General features: G+C 35.7%; 1 protein-coding gene across 1 annotated transcript; it reads left to right on the plus strand.

The window, feature by feature from the left end:
* Positions 1–407: 407 nt before the first annotated feature.
* On the plus strand, positions 408–24,561 carry anpeplb (alanyl (membrane) aminopeptidase-like b). The gene is made up of 20 exons (XM_059336072.1): positions 408–1,015; positions 4,467–4,609; positions 4,728–4,864; positions 5,037–5,157; positions 6,155–6,309; positions 7,222–7,335; positions 8,037–8,180; positions 8,532–8,597; positions 9,550–9,615; positions 10,988–11,136; positions 12,485–12,564; positions 12,660–12,793; positions 14,944–14,999; positions 15,100–15,247; positions 15,477–15,565; positions 16,888–16,998; positions 18,099–18,266; positions 19,272–19,412; positions 22,507–22,570; positions 23,749–24,561. Exons 1-20 carry the CDS (start codon positions 408–410, stop codon positions 23,893–23,895), a joined length of 2,841 nt encoding a protein of 946 aa, XP_059192055.1. The 3' UTR covers positions 23,896–24,561.
* Positions 24,562–25,441: the final 880 nt, after the last annotated feature.

The following is a 25,441-nucleotide window of genomic DNA, read 5'->3' on the forward strand; positions in this document are numbered from 1 at the left end:
ATGTTCATAGAAAGGGAATGTGAGCGAGTGTGTGAGATGGGTTGGAGAGTACAGTGTGAGGATAAAGTGTTCCCTGAGGTTTACCTAACCCCTGCATTAGTGGCAAGACCACAGTAACCACCTCCAGATGCTTGAGAGCACAATCTGACTGAATATTTACAACAAGGCCAATGAACATTACCCTCTTCACACTATAACGCCTACTCTTTGCTCCCTCGACAATGCACAAGTTAATGCTTAATCTATCACCAACCCTTAATTGCTAGGGCCGAGCCTTGTTTATGGGAGGGAGGTTACTTGGACGTGATCAGATCAGTCATTGCAGACCAGAGGATCACAAGCTCAGAGACTCATCTCTACGAGTCAAGCAACAGGACCTTCAGGGCTGACTGCAGGAAGGAACCACCATGTCCAAAAACGCCGTCATATCCAAGGCTTTCGCGGCTGCTTTTGCTATCCTGACCGTCTCTGTCATTGTTGGCATTGTCGGCATGATTATTTATTACAACAAAGAGATCTCTACGATGAACCCGACGGTCCGTCCAATAATCACGTCCACCACCGTCGCTCCTCCACCTAAAACAAGGCTGCCACAGAATGTCATACCTCACAGCTACAAGGTCTTTCTCCAGCCTCACCTCTACACCCGAATCATTGAGAAGATCAACGTCACCAGTCCCAACCAGACGTACGTCTTCACCGGGAACTCTACCGTCAACTTTCATTGTGTCAACGTTACTCGCAACATCTACCTCTACAGCCTTGACCTGAAAATTTCTAAAGCAGTGGTGATGGACGAAGATAAAAATAAGATGATCCCGGTTACTGCAGTAAATAACACCAACACGGTCCATAACTTCCTGGAGATCAAGTTAAATAAGGATCTGGAGGTAGGAGGGAACTACAGTTTGTTTTTGGCTTTCGAAGGAGAAATGCTCAACGTTCCTGACTCGTTGTATGTAAGCACATATATCGAAGGGGTTCCAGCTAGTGAAGATGATACAAATACAGAGAGGTAAGTAAAATCAATTAAACGTTTAAAGCTTTTAAGTTACTGTGTGCAGAATTTGTGATAATAATTAATAAAAATGCAAAAAAAACAATCCTGTCAGGGTTTCCCCATGGAAACCTTTAGACACCAAATTTAGAAATTGCTTAATTTTACACTTGGTGACTTGAAGACACCATTAAATATAGAGGCTCAAACTATTATATACATGAATCCACTTCTTGTGTCCTCCAACACTGTTGCTATTGTGTAACATTGCAATGGTTTCATGGAAAGTGAAAGAACAGGGAAGTGCAGTCCAAAACATTATGTTAAACAATCTTGTCTGAAGTTCTGTATTTTAAATTACCCTTATCGAGCTGTAGTTGTGAGTCCATGACCTCCAATCCAACATTTCTTTTGAGTTACTTGAAAAATATATATTGCTCAATACTTTCATGTATTTATTAAGCCTTCATTTAAAAATCTTGAGCAATCATTGAGGGCAGGCCCTAAGAACACACAACAACCAGTGTTGCCACAGTTACCTTGAAAAAGTAATCCGATTACTGATTACTGATTACTCCTTTAAAAAGTAACTTAGTTACTTTACTGATTACTTGATTTTAAAAGTAACTAAGTTAGATTACAAGTTACTTTATAAGTTACTTTTTACAGTGAACTAGAACGGCCAAGACAGTCTCACAGACCGTTTGGGTTTTTCTTTTATAAATAACTTTGTTTACATTAAAACTACATGTCTCTCAGTCGGCGACTTTTCCTAAATATATGTGTTTGATGGTTTCTGAAGCTTACAACTTATATATAATAATATATTAAAATGAAACAAACTCTGAGCATTTATAGGCTACCCCGGACTGCCAATAGCGATCATATTGACTGCTGCATATAAACGGCAGTTATAGACCACTTTGTCCAGCTGTGCTGTGTGAATCGCAAGAGAGAAAGAGATGAGATACCGGGCGCGTACGGGCAAAAAATAGTAACGCACAGAGTGACTTGGATAAGTAACTTTAATCTGATTACTGGTTTGGAAATAGTAACGCGTTAGATTACTCGTTACTGAATCTGGTCATATTAGAGTAACGCGTTACTAATTAGCGCGTTACCGGCATCACTGACAACAACAGATGGAACACCATTGAAAACACCATTAAAACAACATCATTAAAAAAAAAAGCTATTCCATAGTAACAAATGTATTGAGTCTGATTGTACGCTCTAAGATGTCTCAGATAGATGCAGCATAAAAACTGAAAGCAGTTTTTCCAAATTCAATATCCGAGGAACAATTACTACGTTACCAGTTTGGTGCTGAGGTATGTTGGCATGTTGCCTTGCCTACTTCAATACTGCTCTTTTTCTGTAAAGGTATCCGATTTTTTGTTTTAATTTATTTGCAAGTCTGTCAATATGAAATTTAAACATAAGTTGTATTCTGAAACCTTTTCCCTTTGTATCATTGGTGTAAAGATGGACGTTACAATTTTTTATAGTGGATGTAACGTTGTGAGTATAAACAGTAAACAGGACAGGACCCAGTATTGAGCCTTGTGGAACTCCCTTTGTTAATGTTAAAAAATGCAGAGCGGTTGGTTGCGAAAGTCACACATTGCTGTCTTATAAAGGACAGGTAGTCCTGGAACCGTTTACAGGAATTAAAGTCGAAGCCAGTATAGGCTTTTTAGGCACAGTGCACTGCCAACCTTATCAAATGCTTCTGTTAAGTCTGATCTCTTGATTTCACACGTGACATCATACTGATACATCTGGGTTAGAGTCAGTACGTCTGAATAAATACAAAAATTGGTGGCCTGATGTCTGTGCAGTCTAAAACAAACAGGATGTGCTGTTGCTTATAAACTGATTATGTAGTTTAGTATTCTAGATTAAAGAGAAGAAAAAGTGCAATTTTATTACTTTAACCATTGGTTTCATGGTTTAGGCTATTGTCTCATGTAATTACTGTGATCTGTTAATTATGACACAACCATGGGGTAAAAATAACCCAAACGCAATGAGAAATCACACACACATTGTTCTCGTGTGGGGTGACACACACACACACACACACACACACAGTTTTTTCACATTATTTCTACAGAAACGTCCTTGCTGTTTTGACACATTTTACACTTATTCAAATTCATAGACCAAACCCCCTTTTCGACCAGAAACAATTTCCAGCTAGTGCCCAATTGCGAAAAGTTGAACAGTTCTTTGGTTTCCACTGCCAAAGAACCGCTTACGTCAGGGGCCAGGGGCAGGGTCATCTTGTCTTTTTATCAGTTCTGGATCATGCTGATGTTATCTATAGACACGCTTCTGCCTCCAGTCTCACCTCACTGGACTCTATTTATCATTCTACATTCTGATTCATCTCTGGTGACAGTTACTCCACCCATCATTGCATCCTATACAACAAGGTGGGATGACTATCAAGTCTTGATAGGCGACATGCCACCATACCTCAGCACTTTATTAAACTGGTCACATAGTAATTATCCAACACGCTCTAGCAATTGATTAATGCTCAATGTTCCTCGGACAAATACTGAATTTGGAAAAACTGCTTTCAGTTTTTCTGCTGCATCTACCTGGGGCATTTTACAACATTCACTCAAACTCAACACAATTATAACTATGGGCCAGTTTAAAACGATAATAGCCAACAACTCTGCCTTTCACTGTTACTGTTTTTAATGTTTTTGCATGTGTTTTCTCTGTACTCTCGACATCATTGTAAATGAGGGGTTGAAAACATGTTTCATTCATTTATTTGATTTGTTTAACTGCAATGTGATTGATATGGGCGAGGTAGCGTGCTAACGTTAGCAGGCGAGCACTAGTTTGCTAACGTTCGCGGGCTAGCAAGACCAAGACCAACTTGGTGCCGTTGAGAGAGAATAAAACGTGTTTCATTCATTTATTTGATTTGTTTAACTGCAATGTGATTGATAGGGGAAAGCTAGCATGCTAACGTTAGCGGGCAATCGTTAGTGTGTTAGTATTAGCTTACAAGAGAATGTATTCTGCTTCCATAGTGATCAAGATAAGCAGCACAGATGTGTTGTAGAGACAATGATGTCTGCCGTTGTTATTATACTTGCTGAGAGGGTAGAGACATATAAGTTAGCAGTGACGTAGTGACGTCGCTTTAGAGCCTGTGGAAAAACAGTTTGGGTTGGCTTTTTGCATGTTTGCTCCCAAATTCAAATTCTACCATCTGGCTTCCTGGGAGTGTTACAGACTCTGGGGGACACAACATGACCACTGTTTCCACCAGAATTTGAAAGACAGTTGGGCATGTTGTTTATTCAATGAAGTCGATGCTTTTCAATGGGAACATTCAAAGTAATTTATCATGGGTTCTTTATGATTTCCAAATCACTTCCTCATTGTTCCTGCACTATGTACCTGATAATAAAAAGGTGACTGTCTTTATCTTTATTCATAGATTCCTTGCCGCCACCAATCTGCAACCAACAAATGCCAGGAGATTGTTTCCTTGTTTTGATGAACCAGAACTGAAGGCAAAGTTTAATGTGACCATTATCCATAGGATAAACACGATTGCTCTAGGGAATGCGGAAAGAAAAGGTGAAACAACAAGCTCCTGTCACAAAGTCAATATGAACAATATGCTGTATCATAACAGTAGAACAGAATAAAAAGATATCCTTGCTTATACTGGTCTGTCTTGTTTCCACCTTTTCAGACTCCCTTATTATCGACGATGACTGGATCTACACCAGTTTTCATCCAACACCGGTGATGTCAACATACTTGTTCGCCTTCACGGTTTCAGAGTTCAAAGACTCAACGCCCTCCTCACATGAGCGTGTGGAAATTAACGTATGTGCACTGTAGATTACAGATAAATTCAATGTTACTGTTTTTGGTACATTTTAAGTGTTTAACCTTTTATGTTTCTACTACAATTTCTTTGATTACGCCTAAATTAAGAAAAAGTATGGAATTAAGTACTAAACACACACACTCACCTCTTTGTTTTTTTCCCAAACAGACATATGCTCGTCCTGAAGCCGTTAAAGCAGGACACACTCAATATGCAGCCAACATCACCGGAAAGATTCTCAAGTTCTTCGAGGACTATTTTGGAATTGAGTATGAACAGAAAAAGCTAGGTCAGACTTTGTCTACATTTGAGTGGATGAATGTGTTTATAATGGAAAGTGTGGCTAGCAAGAGCATATGTACTGTCAGTGGTGGAAAGTAACTAAGTACATTTACTTAAGTACTGTACTTAAGTACAATTTTGAGTTACATGTACTGTACTGGAGTGTTTCCATTTTATGTAACTTTATACTTCTACTTCACTACATTTTGAGGTAAATATTGTACTTTTTTACAGCAAACATTGTACTTTTTTTACTGTAAAAAGTACAATATTTGCCTCAAAATATAGAGTAGAAGTAAAAATTTACATAAAATGAAAGTACTCAAGTAAAGTACAAGTACCTCAAAATTGAACTTAAGTACAGATCTTGAGTAAATGTACTTAGTTACATTTTCCAATACTGAGATACAATGTCTCTTTACAACTTGGTAGCTATCTAATGGTAACCTGATCGAACTATTGATCTCACCATCTAGTCAAACAATAAAACGTTGACATTGTAATGTTATGTTTATGCAAACTACAGTTACGTTAAAACCCAATTATTAAGTTAAGTTTAAACTTTACATTTAAAATGTTCACATTTCACACCACCTTTTAAAATGTTCATGTGTCATCAAATGTAGCATTAAATTGCCACTATTGTTGTTGTTGTTGTTGTTGTTGTTGTTGTTGTTGTTGTCGTTTTCTGTTGTGATTTGACTTGGGACTTAACTTAAGACTTGGACCAAATGACTTGAGTCACATGTCAAAAATACTGCTTCAAATATAGCCCATACAATTGTCACACATGAACTCTCAGTCATTTTTCAGTTGCTAGAGAGTAGTAGTCCTAATTATTTCCCTGTTAGATTAGTTTTAGCTAAGTGACTGGATACCCTTATTATATAATGTAACAAACTACTGGCTAAGAAAATGAATGAATTAATAAAATAAAAATATTAGTACCATTAGTATGAATGAATCTCATTTGGTCATTTGTCCATCTCTATGATTTTTTTCAGATCAAATTGCACTGCCAGACTTATATCCTCTAGCAATGGAAAACTGGGGACTGATCACATACCAGGAGGGAAGCCTGCTCTTTGAGGAAGGAGTGTCCTCGTTGTTGCACAAGGAAGACATCGCAAATCTCATTGCACATGAACTGGCACACCAGGTTGGATTGAAGACAATACTTTGTGTGTTTACCCTTTTCAAATGGGCCAAATCAATCAGATCAAGGCACTAACTGTCACAAAGTAAAAGTCATTTTGTATAAAAACTAGGGATGGGAACACTTATTTGATGACCGATTAATGGTCGTTAAGAATTTGGTCGATCACATGGAATTTTTAATCAATCTGTGTATTTTCTAATTTTAATTTTATCTATGACTGCATATCAGTATTCACTGAACTGAAACACGGCCGAATGAGTGTTCAGTTTTGCGGCCGTACGTCAATAAACCAATGAGCTGAGAATTAAGTTGGATAAAGCTGCAGTTTACAAAGTGAAAGTTGCAATACAAGAGCATTACTTGGAGGAAAACTAGCTTATTGTATCAAACTTTGCTAGCATGAATTACTAGGTTTAATTTTATCCAAAACTCATTTAAACACAAAACACACTGATATACACACTATATGCAAGATGACTGTGAAAACTAACCTCATGCCTTTTTGGGGGCTAAAACATAAAACATTGAACTCCTTGATGTTATCTTTACAGTATAATCTCACTTGAGTTAGTTTTATGATCGACAGGAAGTCTCTTTTCGTCCTTTTCAAAATAAAAGCGTCCGTTATCAAAACGGGCTTTTGCATAGTACTTTGTATGTATCTTTTATTTTGCCCATGTATGCATGTTTTAATACATACAAGAGTATGTATAAAAACATAGCTATTAATTGATTAATCGATTAATTGATTGTTAACGTTATAGATGCTTGAGTTGGCAGGTTTCTTCCAAACGCCCATCCCTAATAAAAAAAAACCTATAAATTACAATAACATTAATACCACAACATCCTGGACCATTTCATGTGTGTTACATGACATTGTTGCCTCACACCATCTCTTTTTATTGACAGTGGTTTGGAAATCTGGTGACGATGAAATGGTGGAATGAGATCTGGCTGAACGAGGGCTTCGCCAACTACATGTCGGTCCTTGCAATAGACGCTGTTGAGCCTACATTTAAATTAGTAAGTGTAGTCTAAATGTTCACTGCTGTAATACAATCCCTCTCTCTAACAGTGGTGGTATTAACTAAGGACATTTACTCAAGTACTGTACTTAAGTACAATTGTGAGGTACTTGTACTTTACTTGAGTATTTCCATTTTATGTAACTTCATACTTCTACTTCACTACATTTTTAGGCAAATATTGTACGTTTTACTCCACTACATAAAGCTGACAGCTTTAGTTACTTTTCAGGTCGAGATTTAACATAAAATATATGATACAAGTAAAGTGATTAACATAATAGCATCAATATAAATAATGTAATAATATATTTAGAATATATAAAACAATCTGAGTGGGTCCATTCTGCATAACAAGTACTTTTACTTTTGATACTTTAAGTACATTTTGATGCTGACACTTTTGTACTTTTACTTCAGTAAGTATTCAGGTATTAGTACTTTTAATTAAGTAAGAGATCTGAATACTTTTTCCCCACTGCTCTCTAATGAGGATCCTGCTTTGAAGTATTACACACACTTTTTTTTGGTGTCATTTCATTCATGTTGACTGATCAGACCAACTTCAATGGTTTTCCATGGTTTGCAACTTCAACTTGTTGCAAATCATGGTCATTAAAAAATGCAATTGGAAAAAAAGGTTGCATAACATCATGTTGAGTCATGCAATATGTGTTTTGTCTCTATGTATTTCCTCAGAAAGACATATACATCATGTTTACCCTCCACACAGCCTTTGAACAGGATGCTCTGGCCTCATCCCATCCGCTCAGTCCTTCACAGCAAGAAGTCCAGGATAGTGATGAGATCCATGAGATGTTTGACTCGATAACCTACTGCAAGGTAGAGTCACTTGCCATGAGTGTGTGTGTGTGTGTGTGTTTGTGTGTGTGTGTGTGTGTGTGTGTGTGTGTGTGTGTGTGTGTGTGTGTGTGTTTGTGATAGTGTGAGTGTGTGTGTATGTGTGTGGGTGAATGTATGAGTGTGTGTGTGTGTGTGTGTGTGTTTGTGTGTGTGTGTGTGTGTGTGTGATAGTGTGAGTGTGTGTATGTGTGTGTGTGTGTGTGTGAATGTATTAGTGTGTGTGATAGTGTGAGATTGTGTGTGTGTGTGTGTGTGTGTGTGTGTGTGTGTGTGTGTGTGTTTGCTTTATCTGAAGGATACTCATATCAGTGTGTTTGGTGTTCTCTCTAGGGGGAGGCTGTGCTGAGAATGCTGGTAGACATTGTGGACGAAAGGGTTTTCATCAAAGGAATCAGAGTAAGCATTTGCTTTTATCCTCATTCAGTCATTCAGATTAACCTGGAATAGGGCTGTAAACTGTATACATGGCAGGTCTCTGAGAAGGTACATCTTTTTGATAATTTTGTGGTTCACCATATGACGGGACTTATAACTATCACACCAAAGTTGAATAGTTGAATGCCTTAATTTATGCCTCAATTATGTGATATTGATGCACCTGCTTTAATATCACTTAAGCCCAGTGCTGGAAAGTAACTAAGTGTATTTACTCAAGTACTGTACTTAAGTACAATTTTAAGGTACTTGTACTTTACTTGAGTATTTTCATTTTATGTAACTTTATACTTATAAATATTGTACTCCACTACTTTAGCTGAGGGCTTGAGCTACTTTTCAGGTCAAGATTGAACATAAAAAACATGATCAATTTAAAGTGATTAGACTTCTTTAAAAAATAAATTTAAAAAATCTTATAACAGTATATTAAGTAACTTTGCAAAGTCAATGGAAAGATGCATCCTATCCACATTCTATCCAACTGGTCACATAAGCTCTCTCTCAGTTTGGAGTGCTCATGTAGTCAGTTACATAAGTTCATTAGAATCATATATCCAAATTTAAAATGTTGACATCATTAATCATCGATGCCAAACATCATCATAACTGTTGCTTGAAGTCTTACATTCCAACATCTGGTTTTTGTTTTGCAATGTGGAAAGACAGGGGGACAGGTTCACAAACCAGTTTAGTTCACTGGTAGTTTCCACTGTTGCTGTGCCAGAAAATGACAGAAATACATCTTTCATGTCATCACATCCACATGTTTCTTGTATGGATATGTTCATCTAGCTCTCAACATCAATTTTGAATGCAAACTTTCCTCCTGAAAATAATTATTTTGATCATAGGATAAAACTGTTGACTGTAACCTCACTCTGGATCTCTCTCTCTGTTTCTTTTTTTTTAGAGTTATCTCTCAGACTTCAAGTTTAAAAACACAGACCAGAATGACCTCTGGGAATATATACAAAAGGTAAAGTATTTGATTTTGTTTTAAGGTTTAGAACATTTTTATATGAATATAAGAAGGCCTTTCCCATGCTCGATTATGTCTCATACGTATGCTGCAGCAATTTGGGTTGATACAGATTTAGTGCTAAACTTGACCATTTTTGACCCCCCCAAGAAAAGAGATAAAATGTATTAAAAATCCCTCCAAAATACCAGATTAAAACACCAAGACTTGAGGACTGAAGAATACGTAATGTGATTTTAGAGATATTTGAACATTTTGGAGATTTTTGTAAGATTAATAAAATTGGACTCACTCAGTGTCTCATCTTTTCAGTCAGATCTAATTTATCCAATTGAAATATTCAAATACAATAGGTGAAAATAACACATGGGATTTGCAGAAAGTGAGCATATCTCTAAAAGTGAGAATTGTGGGTATTGATAGAATACATTTTCATCCGGATATCTTAAGGTCAGATGTCAAGGGACCCCTTTAAAACTGCCAATTTTTTAGCCTTACTTTAGAGTTTAAAAGCTAGTATTAGTACCATTAGTATGTTAGGTCTTCTAGTTTGATCTTTGGCATTAAACTAGACAGACTTTCTGTCTACAGCCCCTAAAGACTGAAAGTTGGCTGAGGATGCGATGCTGGCATCCTCAAGGAGATGAAGATGAAGTCAAATTTTTGTTGCTAACTACAAGCATGTGTTTTTGGTTATAATAGTGATGACAACACTAATGTTCTTGCCTGAATAATTATTGATCAGTTTTTGGTATTTATATATAAACAAATATTAGAGGTGTGAATCAGCAGAGGCCCCACGATACGATTTTATCCAATACTTCAGTCACGATACAATATTATTGTGGTTTTAAGCATTTTGCGATATGGTAATATAATATATTGTGATTTAACTGTTTAACTGCCTTTTGTGTCCCCAAAATTGAATTCAATCAAGAATTGTTTGCATGTTATCAAACATGTATGGATGACAACAACTGCAGCATTTTATCAAACTTTCCTCAACTTTAAGCTTCACTGCTCGGAAACATAAAAAAAAAGCCTAACTTTGCAGCGTTATCTCAACTTACAACTTCCTAACATGATGTCCTGAAGCACACAGTACCTATAGATTCTTTCGATCTTCTAATATCATATGATACCAGTATATCCAGTATATTTTTAAAAGTGAGCCTGCTACAGCCTCTGGGAAGAAAAAAACAGAAACAGCGAAAATACTGACGGGCTGCTGGCTGTCGGAACGCTAAATATCGATACTTGGCAGCAATAAATCGATATAATATTGCCATGCAAAATATCGCGGTACAATGCTGTATCGATTTTTTCCCGCATCTCAAACAAATATGACTAATTTATGCCATGTTTGCAGGCCGAGCATATGGATGGTGGTCACACTGAGGTTGCCAAAGTGATGAACACCTGGACCAAGCAAATTGGCTATCCTGTCATCACCATCAACACCACCACTGGAGAAGTCTATCAGAAGCACTTCCTGTTCAATGAATCTTCTGAATCCAGGCATGTGCTGTAATTTGCTGGGAGTACACCTGACTGTAGGAAGGCTTCAGTGGTGGAAAGTAACTAAGTACATTTACTCAAGTACTGTACTTAAGTACAGTTTTGAGGAACTTGTACTTTACTTGAGTATTTCTATTTTATGTCACTTTTTACTTGTACTTCATTCCATTTTTAGGCAACTATTGCACTTTTTACTCCGCTACATTTAGCTGCCAGCTTTAGTTACTTTTCAGGTCGAGATTTAACATAAAACATAATAGATTTAAAATTTGTACTAATTAAACCACACAAAAGTATATTAAGTAGTTAAAATGAGCCCTATGTTGACAACAGTAAATTTAAAGCTAACATAAATGCATCAAAAATAATAATACAATAATATATTTGGACAATCTGAGTGAGTCCATTCTGCATTGCGAATACTTTTACTTTTGATACTTTAAGTACATTTTGATGCTGATACTTTTGTACATTACTTCAGTAAGTTTTGAATGCAGGACTTTTACTTGTAGTGGAGTAATTTCACAGTATAGTATTAGTACTTTTACTTGAGTAAGGGATCTGAATACTTCTTCCACCACTGGAAGGCTTCATGTAGTGTCCCACAAGGGTTAGGGTTAGGGTTTTTATGTCATAGAGTAAACTAAAGCTGCACTAAGCGGCAATATTTTAAATGAACGATGCATCAAATTGAAATGTTTAATGTCAAAGGTGTCACATTAATTTTTTCACCAATGCAAAACCTGCATGGAAAATGTGGGCAAATGTAGCATATCAGGAAACTTGTGGTCCAAAACTGGCTCCAAAATAATCACTCCTTCCTTCATTGTTCTTTGGAATTTTACATCCTTGTGTCGGTGGATCATTAATCTGTCCTCCAGTGACTTCATTGCTTCCAAATGTCTAACTCCCTATGGAAGCATTTGTCGCCAAATAATAAAAGACTCAGGCTCGTGTGTCTTTTTTGACTGGCACCTCATTAACCAAGTGTTTCTCTGCCTGCATGAAATCACTGCAACTGATTCCAGTAGATTACACATTTGGCACTGTGTAGATTTGAAAACAAAGTGGGTTTTTTTTCTCCAAAACACTGCCATGGTAACCACAACAGCTTTGGACTCTAGCATGATAATATTGCAGATATATGCTTATCATACAGGAGATTAGATTCCATGCTTCATTTTCTGTTGCCCGTACCTTTGACACCTTTTTCTCAAAACACGACTTAGATTGTTATTTTGACTCTTCATTGCTTATTGTATAGAAGCTGAACAATCATTTCATGTAACGTGAGCATAGTGGACAAATCCTAACAAGTACTTATCACACCTTGTTCTTCTCTGTTTAGTCTTTGGTGGTATGTCCACATCAGAGTCATGTCCGAAACATCTAAACCTACATTCGTCTGGTTGGAATCCCGCGAAACAGGTGAACAAAATGTTCAACACAGAGCCAAATGAACAGATACACAAGATGTCCTTTTTATCTGTATTTATTCTATTCTATATTTGCTGTTTGAACAGTTAAGAAAGACGAATTCATTTCCAAAAGTGAAGAGTGGATCCTGGCAAACATCAACTGTACTGGATACTACAGAGTCAACTACAACCCAGAGAACTGGGAACGCCTCCTGACTCAGCTGGAGACAAAGCCAGATGTGAGTACTGAACTAAATACCAGTGGTGGAATGTAACTAAGTACATTTACTCAAGTACTATACTTAAGTACAATTTTGAGGTACTTGTACTTTACTTGAGCATTTCCATTTTATGTGACTTCTACTCCACTACATTTTGAGGGAAATATTGTACTTTTTTACTCCAATCAATTAGCTGACAGCTTTAGTTACTTTTCAGGTCGAGATTTAACATAAAACATGATAAATTAGATATTTTTTAAATTAAACAACATAACAGTATATTAAATAGTTAAGGGAGCCCTATCTTTACGAAATTAAAACACTGCTTAGATAAATGCATCAGTACAAATGATCTTATTATATATTTAGATGTATTGGAATTACAATGGGTGCATTCTGCTTAACGAGTACTTTTACTTTTGATACTTTAAGTACATTTTGATGCTGATCAGTAAGTTTTGAATGCAGGACTTTTACTTGTAGTGGGGTTATTTCACAGTGTGCTATTCGTACTTTTACTTAAGTAAGTGACCTGAATACTTCTTCCACTACTGCGTAATACATACAGTAAGAGTTAGCAGATCCCAGACCTGAGCCAAAACCAAACTCCATCAAGATGTTATTCATTAAACATAATAATACTTTTTTCAAGCGGCTTGTTACTAGTAAGTAAATGACAACAGGTTGCGTCTGAAGGGTTACACCTGAAGTGCTTGGAGTTTAGCAGATTAAATGAAATCTTGATTAATTTATCCAAATCCAGAATGTGATTTAGAAAATTATTTGTTGCTTACACACTCACCTGGTTGTTAATTTAGTCTAGAGTCAGTTATACACACCCATTACACAATGAGTATAATAAAGTTGGTACTTTATTAACCATGTTATCAACATTTATTTAATGAAAATATGATAGACATGCCCAGGGATGGCAGACTTCAGTCGTGAGTGACATGTCCAACTTTTGGATGGATTGCTGTGAAAGTTTGTACAGACATTATAGAGGATATATTCTAATTTCTATGTTATCATTACTCAAGGTATAGTATTTATTTCATCCTGTAGGGAATATGAATCTGTACTACATTTTACAGCAAAATCCTCCAGTAGCTGGAGTTGAAAAAAAAAAAAGATTCATCATCTGGGGACTGAGAATGTCTATTCAAAACTTTGTTGCAATCAATTTTTTTTAGTGTTGAGTTACTTTGCTTGATAATATTTACACTGTTAGGTTTGTATCAGGCTTTAAAAAAACTTTAAAAAAAAATCAATGTATATAATCAAATGAATTAGAATTAATGATGTGGTTCAAAGCCTTATTTTGCATTTTCCCTATGGCATTCCAAGTTATCGTTTCCTGCTCTGATGCTGATTTTGCTGTTGAAGATTGTAGAATGACCGCCTACAGATGACTTAGGCTGAATCCCATTACCACCCCTTCCCCTACCCCTCTGTCTGAGTCTTCCCCTTGCCCCTCAATACAGAGTTGATGGTGGTAGGGGTCAGAACGTTCCCCTAAGAAATGAGACACCCTCCATCATCATCGATTGGCGCTTGCAGACTGTTACGTCAACAGAGGCGGCAATTTTAGTCGCGTCAACACAATCCAAAATGCCGTCCACACAAGTTGTGATGTCTGTTGCCTGGGCCTTTTTTCTATTTATTTATATATGTCGATTGTTATCAGATATCTTATCTCAACAAATAGCAATAGCAGCTAGCTAGCCATACACGAAAGGAGCACCGGAATATTAGAATCGGCTACGACTAACTAGTGATTCAGAACAAACTTGATAATTGAAAACTCTTGAACATAGCATCATCACACGACTGCTGTGATCAAAATGCTGAAAATACATTTGTGTGTCTCTTTGGCTTGAGCCATCGCTGCCTAAAAGTTTGCCGGCCAGCTTTAAACTTTGGCCATATGTTACGTGGGGCATGCTGGGAAATTCCTCAAAGCCCTCCTTTTCAAGTGTGGTCCTTCGTAAACTTAATTTCAAGGGCTACGTAGCCCTATGCCTTGGCTCGAGCCCTCAACCCAAATGAGAATGCCCAAAAACAAGGCCGAGGGGGAAGGGATGGTAATGGGATTCAGCCTTAATATTTATGATATTTGCAAACTGAAATGTCAACTTTTCTTTGTCTCAACTTGCTTTTGTTTTTAGCGGATCCCACTGATGAACAGAGGGCAGCTTGTCGATGATGCATTTAACTTGGCAAGGTAACGACTCGGATTTAGCTGATCCAGACTGCTACAAATCTATTTTCTGCTGGAGGCACATTTGCCTCTTAGCTCTAACCCTAATCTTTGTTTTCCACAGGGGCAAACTAGTTGAAGTGACTCTCGCTCTGAAGTCAACTCGCTTCCTTCGCAATGAGACAGAGTTCATTCCCTGGGAATCAGCAGTCAGGAACCTTGAGTACTTTGTCCTCATGTTCGACCGCTCCGAGGTTTATGGACCCATGCAGGTATGTTTTATCAAAACATCTATTTCACCTTTTGATTTTGAATGAAAAATGTATCTTGCTTCATTACATTACTATTAATTGACTTGTTTTAAATGGAGACTCCCTAAATGTGAATCCCTGCTGGTGTTAATGTTCATCCCTTATCAGGATATAAACAGGTGTGCAGTAAAAGTGTTGTTTTGCTGCATGTGTTCCTGTAACTCTGCTGTAAAACTGTCTCTTCCTGCAGGCTTACCTCCGGGAACAGGTCACAGGCCTGTACGGCTTCTTCAACAACTACACAGACAATTGGCAAGTTCCAAAGGATCATTCGTTACAGTAAGTAAAGATGAGTTTTTCTATCCTCAGTTAATATGTATATATATATGACCACTTTTCAAGAAGTCAGGGCAAAATAAAATAACATGACTGAATTATTCTTTGGTATTCATTTTCAAAATCAACAAAAAAAGGAGTTACAAAGCTGGCAAGCAACCTGAAGCAACCTGACAAGTTATTTTTACGTGAAGACTTATTCCCGATAGAGTACTTACTGATGAGTTATCACTATGCAATTCAGCTACGCCACAAAATTCAGACCAGTAGTAGGCAGCTGGTTTTGGCACATGTAACTGCTGAAAAGGCAAATATCCAAAACAGAACTAATAGTTGAGGTGGATGAAAAAATTGATACAGCCTAGTAACGCGATATTTTGCGTGGCAATATTATATCAATTCATGGTCGCATAGTATTGATATTTAGCGCTCCGGTAGCGGTCAGTTTTTTCGCCGTCACTTTTCTTCCAGAGGCAGCAGTGGGCTCACTTTCAGGAATATACCAGTAATACTGGTATCATGTGAAACCAGAAGATCTAAGGAATCTATTTATGCGTTAGGGAAGTTGTCGTGAAGTTGTTGAAATAATGCTGCAAAGTTATGATGGTTTTAGCTTCATGCTAAAGACAATGGAACCAGGTGTGTTCATTCTCCATTGCAATGCTATTTCACAGACACAGCCGTATCAAAGTTTAAAGCTGAGGAACCTAGAAGATTTTAAGGAAAATATAGGCACCATGTCCGTCAGGATATCGTGTTGGGAAGTTGTCAAAATAACGCTGCAAAGTTAGGCTATTTTAATGTTTCATTCAAAAAAATTCAGAGCAGTGAAGCTTAAAGTTGAGGAAAGTTTGATAAAATGCTGCAGTTGTCGTCGTCCATACATGTTTGATATCAGTTCAGTTCAGTTTGACTGAATACTTTGTTGGTCAGTCTGTGGGTTTGACTCTCATTGTGGAGAAATAAAAAGACTGAAGTGAGATGAATAGACTGAGAATTTTCTCTTTTTTGACAAAACAAATCTTGATTGAATTTAATTTTGTGGACACAAAATGCAGTTAAACAGTTAAACCGCAATATATTGTATCGCAAAATGCTTAAAATCACAATAATATCATATCGTGACTCAAGTATCGGGATAAAATCGTTTCGTGGGGCCTCTGCTGAGTCCTACCTCTAGCTAATGGGAAAGTGAATATTGGATTTATATTCATCAGCTTGACACAAACATGACTGCAAATGAATGCTGAGGTTTCTCTGTATTTGCTTCAACATTAAATACCTGTACACTTGTACACAACATGAAATTATGCTTTTTTTCCAAGGCACAACCAGATTCTCGCCATACAGGTGGCGTGTTCCAATGGACTCCCAGAATGCTTAAAGATGGTTACAAGGATGTATTCCCAGTGGATGCACACCAACGGCACTAACCGGTACGACATTACCGAAGAAGTATTTTAAATTTGGAACTTGAACACTACATTCCTTTTCTACTTCTAAACCTTCCAAAACATTTCTCAACTTTGTATGTCTCTATTTGCTTCCAAAAAATGGTCTCACTATAACAGCAATGATTTGGTAAAGGTAGGTGACATTTAATCACTTTTGGTGTTGGTGGCTGTTGTTAGCACTCTGTATTGTGTTCTGATCTTTAAAGCTGCGCATGACAGGTTGTCTATACTCACATGTACACTAATCTACCTCTACTTTACTAAATTTTGAGGAAAATATTGTTCTTTTTAATCAACTACATTTAGTTGACAGCTTTTCAGGTGAAGATTTAACATAAAAACATGATCGATTTAAAGTGATAAGACTTTTTTTCATCAAAGCTCATAACAGTATATTAAGTAGTGTAAATGAGCCATTTTGAAAAATTCAAACTTTTACACATTTACTCATTACACACACACATACTGTACATGTGTGTGTGTAATGAGTAAATATGTAAAAGTAAAAAAGTATCTGCATCAAAATGTACTTAAAGTATCAAAAGTAAAAGTATGCGTAATGCACAGTAGACCCACTCAGATTGTTTTATTATGTTGTATTATTATTGATACATTCATGTAAGCAGTGTTTCTCTGTTGTCAATGTAGGGTTCATTTTAACTACCTAATGTACTTTTATGTGGTTTAAGATTAAGATTTCCTTTAATAGTCCCACAATGGGGAAATTTCGCACAATCACTGTTTTTATGTGAAATCTCTACCTAAACAGTAACTAAAGCTGGAAGCTAAATGTAGTGGAGTAAGAATCACAATATTTGCCTCAAAATGTAGTGAAGTAGAAGTATAAAACAACACATGTGGAAATACTCAAGTAAAGTAAAAGTACCTCAAAATTGTACTTATGTACAGTACTTGAGAAAATGTACTTCCACCTCTGCATCTGTATGCATGGAAGTGTTTTTAAAATACATTTGCACTTGCACAAGAAGACACTTTAATGGGAGACAGTCTTAGAGAAAATAACTGTGTATGCATGTGTGTGTGTGTGTGTGTGTGTGTGTGTGTGTGTGTGTGTGATTCAGTATCCACCCCAACCTGCGGTCTGTAATCTACTGCCAAGCTGTGGCTGCTGGTGGGAGGGAAGAGTGGGAGTTTGCCTGGACCAAGTATCAGAACTCCAGCGACACCTCAGAGAAAGACCAGCTCCGTGAAGCTCTGGCTTGCACCAAGAAGATCTGGCTGCTCAACAGGTGAAACTAATATTCAGATCTGGGACAGACACAGGATTTAAAAAATTAAAAAATTAAAAAATAAGTCCTGATGTGTCACATACTTATGACTGTGTATGGTATCAGTACTAACTGAACTGAAACACAGCCGAGCGTTCAGTTCTGCGGCTGTGCGTCAATAAGCCAACGAGCTGAGAATTAAGTTGGATAAAGCTACAGTTTGCAAACCGAAAGCTGCAATAATAATTATATAACACACAGAAATACAAAAGTATTCATTTAAGCAAAACTAGCTTACTGTATCAAACCTTGCTAGCATGAATTATGAGGTTTAATTTTATCCAAAACTTATTTAAACACAAAACACACTGAAACATGCAAGATTACTATGAAAACCTCATGCCTCTTCGGGGGCTAAAACATAAATCATTAAACTCATTGATGTTATCTTTAAGTATAATCTCACTTGAGTTAGTTTTACGATCGACAGGAAGTCTCTTTTTGTCCTTTCAAAATAAAAGCATTTGTTTTCAAAACAGGCTTCTGCATAGTACTGTATATGCAGTCATAGATAAAATGATTAGACCACCCATGCTTTCTTCAATTTCTTGTTAATTTTAATGACTGGTACAACAAAAGGTACATTTGTTTTGAAAAATATAATGATAACAGCAAAAATAGCTCATAAGAGTTTAATTTAAGAGATGATATCTAGACATTTCCCATGGTTTTCTTGATAATAACAAAATCATTATCAAGAAGTGAGTTTTGTGAGCTATTTTGAAGAAAACAAGGGTGATCTAATATTTTTTTCCATGTATGCATGTTTTTATACATACTGGAGTTTGTATTGTGATTAATCGATTAAACGATCATTAGGTCATAGATGATCGAGGTTAGCAGGATTCTTCAAAACGCCCATCCCTATACATAATAACTTCTATCAATATGGACACACCTGTGATAAGGTGAATCCTAAATGCAGTTTTGATTAAGTGAAGAGTCAGTGCTTTCTTTATCTTGCAGATACCTGGAGTACACCTTGAACCCTGAGAAGATACGTCTAATGGATGTCACTTCCACGATTAACTCCATAGCCAGGAACGTGGCGGGGCAGGCGCTGGCCTGGAACTTTATCAGAGCTCACTGGGAATATGTTAATCAGTGGTAGGTTGCTATTTGGACTATGTTTTCCACCTATTATAGGCCTATTGGTTTGACCAACTTAAAAAGAAAGTTTCAATTTAGCCATTTTTATTTCAACAGATTGACAAGAAAATTACAAGTATTCTTAGTTTTGCCCAGAGCTGATGCTATTTCAGGGCGTTGAAGCCAACTGAACATAGCAGTTAGATTGTGAGAACAGCTCCTAAAAGATCCATCAATCTTATTGGTGACATGGGAACAGAACATCTCAATGAGTTTCACACACATTTTGTTAAGTAGACATAGCTAGCCTGTTAGCAAACTGACTGGTTACACGTCCAGCAGACAAAGAGCAATATTGTCGCTCATTTGGCATCCTTTTTGGGTACCTGAAAATCTTTTAGCTCTCGACTAACTCCTGAGGAAAACATCTGGCTCTTTAGCGGCTAAATGCTTCATGATGTTCACCAGATAGTTGCTGTCTGTCTGCTGTTTGTTTCAGTGTACAGGGGCTACAGTTTGTGGGCTGTAAAAATCAGTAGTGGAAAAAGTATTAATGTCCTTTACTTAAATAAAAGTATTAATACCACACTGTGAAATTACTCCACAACACACTGCATTCAAAACTTACTGAAGTAAAAGTACAAAAGTATCAGCATCAAAATACTTAAAGTACTCATTTTGCAGAATGGATCCACTCAGATTGTTTTTTATATTCTTAACATATTATTGTATTATTGTTATTGATGCATTTATGTAAATTATCTCAAGGTAGGGCTCATTTTAACTACTAAATAAAAAATAGCAAATCACTTGAAATGTAACATGTTTTTATGTTAAATCTTGACCTGTAAAATGAAACTCAAGCTGGCAGCTAAATGCAGTGGAGTAAAAAATATTTGCCGCAAAATGTAGTGAAGAAGTATAAAGTTACATAAAATGTAAAAACTCAAGTACAAGTACCTCAAAATTGTACTTGCAAATTTAAACCCACAACTCAACAAGAAAATATGCTTTTTTTTTGCCAATGAAGCCAGAGTCATGAGAATATTTCATAATCAATATTTTCTATTTTAACCTCAAGTCACCGATAATTGTGACTTTGCAGTTCTTCCGAGTTATACAGATTATTTTGGTTTTCCAGTCTGCAAATTGGCTGCCCGATTTCTAGCTGTACCAGGCAGCAGAAATCTGCAAAAACAGCAACACCTATATATACTTTATGGCCAAATGGCACTAACAAACAGCAACAAACAATGTTGGTAACTAGCTGGGCAAAAAAAATGGTCATGGAGCTTTTAATCTGTGTGTTTCTAGTCCAGAGATGGGTCTAGGAGACTTTTAACCTAGTTTAGCTCAACTTCTCCATGTATTGCTCTGTTGTGTTGTTTAAGCTGACAAATCTGGGTTCATTGAGCAGTGATGTGCCAAAATATAGTACTGTTTTGTGTTGGTAAGTCAGGGAAGAACCTCCACCTCATCCACAACTGAATTGATGTGTGTGAATCATGTGTTTCATGGTTCACAGCTCCGTCTCATGACCTGCTCCGAGGCTACGAGAAGTCCAAAGTTGAATAGACAAAACTGTTGTTGTTAGTGTTTTCGTTATGCACGTACTACGACTCACTGCCTCGTCCCAGATGAGACATGAACATCTGCTCCTGCCTCTGGGCTCTAGTTTACAGAGATTTCTTGACACTGAGCTGACCTGCAGTTGAGTCACTTGAATAAACAAGCGCTGCCATAAAAAGGACAGATAATAAACTGGCTTATAAAAATCTTGCACAGTGTCATCAGGTACAAAGGTCTTGTTATTTAATTAGAGCTTATCATTAGTGCTCCTTCTAAAAGTCCCCACTGTTTGCACCGTCACCAGGACGCTTAATTGATTGGTTTCAAAGTTTAAATACACATATCAGACAAAGGTTTAATTTCATGAGCACACTTTGACGCCTGACATCAAGTGATCAGCAGGCATTCAAAATTCTCTTTTACTCAAAAGACATTTTGACCATCCAGGCTTCCAGTCCTGGAGAAAAAAATATTCAGATGCCTTACTTAAGTAATAGTATTAATATTAAACCGTGAAATTACTCCACTACAAGTAAAAGTCCTGCATTCAAAACTTACTGAAGTAAAAGTACAAAAGTATCAGCATCAAAATGTACTTAAAGTATCAAAAGTAAAAGTACTTGCTATGCAGAATGGACCCACTCAGATTGTTTTATATATTCTAAATATATTATAAAAATATATGTATTGATCCATTTATGTAAGCAGCATTTTAATTTTGTAAAGATAGGGCTCATTTTAACTACTTAATATACTGTTATGACTTAATTAAAAAAAAAGAAATTCACTTTTAATTCATGTAACTAACTGACCCACTAAGATTGTTTTATATGTTGTAAATATATTATTAGATTATTGTTTTTGGTGCATTTATGTAAGCAGTGTTTTACTGCTGTCAATGTAAGGCTCATTTTAACTACTTAATATACTTTTATGTGGTAAAAGATTAAGATTTCCTTTATTAGTCCCACAACTGGAACATTTCAAGATTTAATTTAAGTAATTAAATTTAATTTAAGTTTAATTTATCAACATGTGTAATCACTTTAAATTGATCATGTTTTTATGTGAAATCTCAACCTGAAAAGTATCTAAAGCTGTCAGCAAAGTGAAGTGGAGTAAAAAGTAAAATATTTGCCTAAAAATGTAGTGAAGTAGAAGTAAAAAGTTACATAAAATAGAACCTAGTACCTCAAAATTTTACTAAATTATGGTACTTAAATGTACTTGGTTACTTTCCACCATTGCAGACTTCAATGTGAATTGTTTTTTAAAGTGTCTTTTAAAATATTATCCAATGTATGTTTTTATATATATATATATATATATATAGCTTTATTAGGCTCACTGAGCTAAAACGAATGCAGTTTAATACAACAGCCCTGCAATACAGTCTACATCCATGAAGGCTATGATGATCATTTTTTGTTGAAACTGTTTTATTGATTTTGAGTTATTTTATTATCGTGTTGACTCAACTTTAGAGGCTTGGCTTCGTTACGCACTTTACTGTACTGATAGTAATGTCTGTCTCTGTCTCCAGGGATGCAGCCACGCTGATTGAGGGAGTGACCAGCAGGTTCTCAACCCAATTTGAACTGGAGGAGGTAATTTATTAATGTTTTATTATGTCAAATGATAATTCCAGTGTACAGGCGTCACATGGTAAATTCTCTTTCCAGTCACGCAACAATAATTGTTTATATTCAATAAATTAAGTTGATACACCCTGATATCTTATCAGAAGTCACGCTGCATGCGCACACGCATAAAAGTATTTTTTCTGAGAAAGAAAAAATTTAAAATGTAAAATAAAATTTTGAAAAAAATCTATCTTGTAAAACCATTGCATTATATGTAGGTCTTTCCAATGTACATTAAAAAAAAGTTTTTGTTCCATTTTCTCCCCACGGAAAGGGCAACCTGGTGTACAAAGGATACTACTTAGTTTCAGTATTCCACTTTTGTTTGTTTATTTTGTATTTCTCAAAAGGGATAGCAGCAACAGGTAATAAACCTGAAAGTTAAGGAATGCAATGTTTCAATTATTTGCATAGCACGAACATCACAGCTCACTCACCTCAATCGCCCAATAACAATAAGCAACAATAATAAATAACATAACCCATATTTCATAACAAATATCAAAATATCAATCAACTATTAATAACTGAATTAAACATCATATGCATTAATCAACATTTTATATTTATATTTTTTATATTTTAGAATTTTATAAATATCTATATATACTATATATAATACTATATATATACTATGATATTTATATATAAGAATAATAGTAATAATAATTCATACTTTTTTTTAATGTACACGCACCATATTCAAAGCCTACCAAAAAGCCTATGCAAAAGGTGCATTAGTCTTTATCTGCACTAAAAACTACCACTCCCAAAATGCCCAGCGGCAAACCAGGAAGTAAATGCATTTTTAATGAAAAACTAGTGAATTATCCTCATTGAATCATGATCTGTGAGAGGTAAAAAACACCATTGTACTAAAAATGTATTGAAATGGTTAGTAATGGAGTTATCAATTAAATATAAACAATTTTTATTGGGATTTTTTGACATGCCCCCGGGTCAAATTGACCCACAAACATTATTGCTCTTCCTGAGAAACGAACGGAACAGGTTTAAGCCGTGTCACTTAAGCCATTATTTGACAAGCTGCTTGGTATTGGTCTTCTCATATGATTACTTGATGGCTGGTTGATCGGCTTCAACATCTAACATTGCTTTATGATCTTTGTGTGTTTGTACAGCTGCAGCGTTTTGCAAAAGACTATGATCTGCGTGCTGCTACCAGGGCAGTGGAACAGGCCATAGAGCAAACCCAAGTCAACATCCAGTGGGTCGGCAAGAACAAAGATATTATACTGGAGTGGTTTGAAAGAGAAACAGCTAAGTAAAGTGGAAAAACACTGTTGTAGAACCTCACAGATCTGTAGTGCTGGCGGTTTGTATTTCTGCAGCTCAACACTCCTCCACTGAATCCACCTCAAAAACAACAAAAAACATTGAAGACTGAATCTTTGCCTAGGAAATAATCATGAAATAAGACATTCAATTTCCAACCAAACAATAAGACTGATTGTACTATAGTGCTGACACAGAGAAATGTAGCACAGTAAAAGTAAAAACACAGTGTTTATATTTATATACATTTTTGCACATGATGCTGATACAGCATCTGACAATTTATAAAACTATTAAAGTTTAGTTGTATGTTTGAAAATGTTTCATGTTTGATACAAATTATAACTTATATACTTTTGAAAATCAGTTTTTCTTGTTGCTTTTGATTATCAGCTTTTCTTTGCAATAAAAACATTTTATTAATCTCCTCAAATATGTATTTGTAGGACAAACAGAAGGATACAACAGCTGAAATTTTCCAGTATTTTTATGTTGCCATTTTCCAAATCACCTTCTCAAGGATTGCACAAGTCAGAGCCAAAGGACAGAACTTCCTCTATTTGTTATATGTCTATATGTGTATTTTATTGTAATCAAGGAACCAAATTATTCTTGTATGTTGCTGAAATTGTTATTTTTAATAATAAAACTTGGGCATTGTGGTAAATATGAGTCCTTTAATCTAGTAATTCATTTTTGTTTTACCTAGTGAAAATCATAAAAGTCATGACTCAATAATCTATAAAAGAAGATTTGACAATTTATAGGATATATTTTTTCTTAGAAATTACATATAATTATTCTTTGGACAACACATGTGACCCTTGTCACCAACTGGCTTATAAAGATACTTTACACAATTAAAAATAACATTGAATTTGCATATTTCATATTTCTACTTTTATAGTACAAAGGTGGCTTATTTATGTTTATTTAAGTACAATTACTGAAGTACTATACTTAAGTACAATTTTGAGGTACTTGTACTTTATTTGAGTATTTGCAATTTATCTAACGTTTTACCTATACTCCACTATATTTAGAGGCAAATATTGTACTTTTTTTTACTCCACAGCTTTAGTTACTTTTCAGGTCAAGATTTAACATAAAATATACAATGATCAATTAAAAGTGGTTAATTAAAAAAAAAAAAAAAAAAATCTTATAACAGTATATTAAGTAATTAATTGAGCCCTGCCTTTACAAAATTAAAACACTGCTTACATAACAGCATCAATAAAAAATAATGTAAAAATATATTTACAACATATAAAACAATCTTAGTGGGTCAGTTAGTTACTTAGTTACTTTTCAGGTCAAGATTAAATATAAAGAACATGAATTAAAAGTGAATTTAATTTTTTAAATTAAAACTCATGCCAGTATATTAAGTAGTTAAAATGAGTGGGTTCATTCTGCATAATAAGTACTTTTACTTTTGATACTTTAAGTACATTTTGATGCTGATACTTTTGCTCTTTTTTTCTTCAGTAAATTTTGAATGCAGGAGTTTTACTTGTAGTGGAGTAATTTCAATTG

Source organism: Centropristis striata, chromosome 6 (genome assembly GCF_030273125.1).
Source record: "Centropristis striata isolate RG_2023a ecotype Rhode Island chromosome 6, C.striata_1.0, whole genome shotgun sequence".
NCBI classification, from domain to species: Eukaryota; Metazoa; Chordata; class Actinopteri; order Perciformes; family Serranidae; genus Centropristis; species Centropristis striata.

Excerpts from the sequence above, each read along its gene's own strand:
- anpeplb (XM_059336072.1), top strand. The coding sequence starts at position 408 with ATGTCCAAAAACGCCGTCATATCCAAGGCTTTCGCGGCTGCTTTTGCT. Across the intron at positions 1,016-4,466 it reads GATGATACAAATACAGAGAG|ATTCCTTGCCGCCACCAATC; the intron begins GTAAGTAAAATC and ends CTTTATTCATAG. Across the intron at positions 8,181-8,531 it reads ACTCGATAACCTACTGCAAG|GGGGAGGCTGTGCTGAGAAT; the intron begins GTAGAGTCACTT and ends TGTTCTCTCTAG.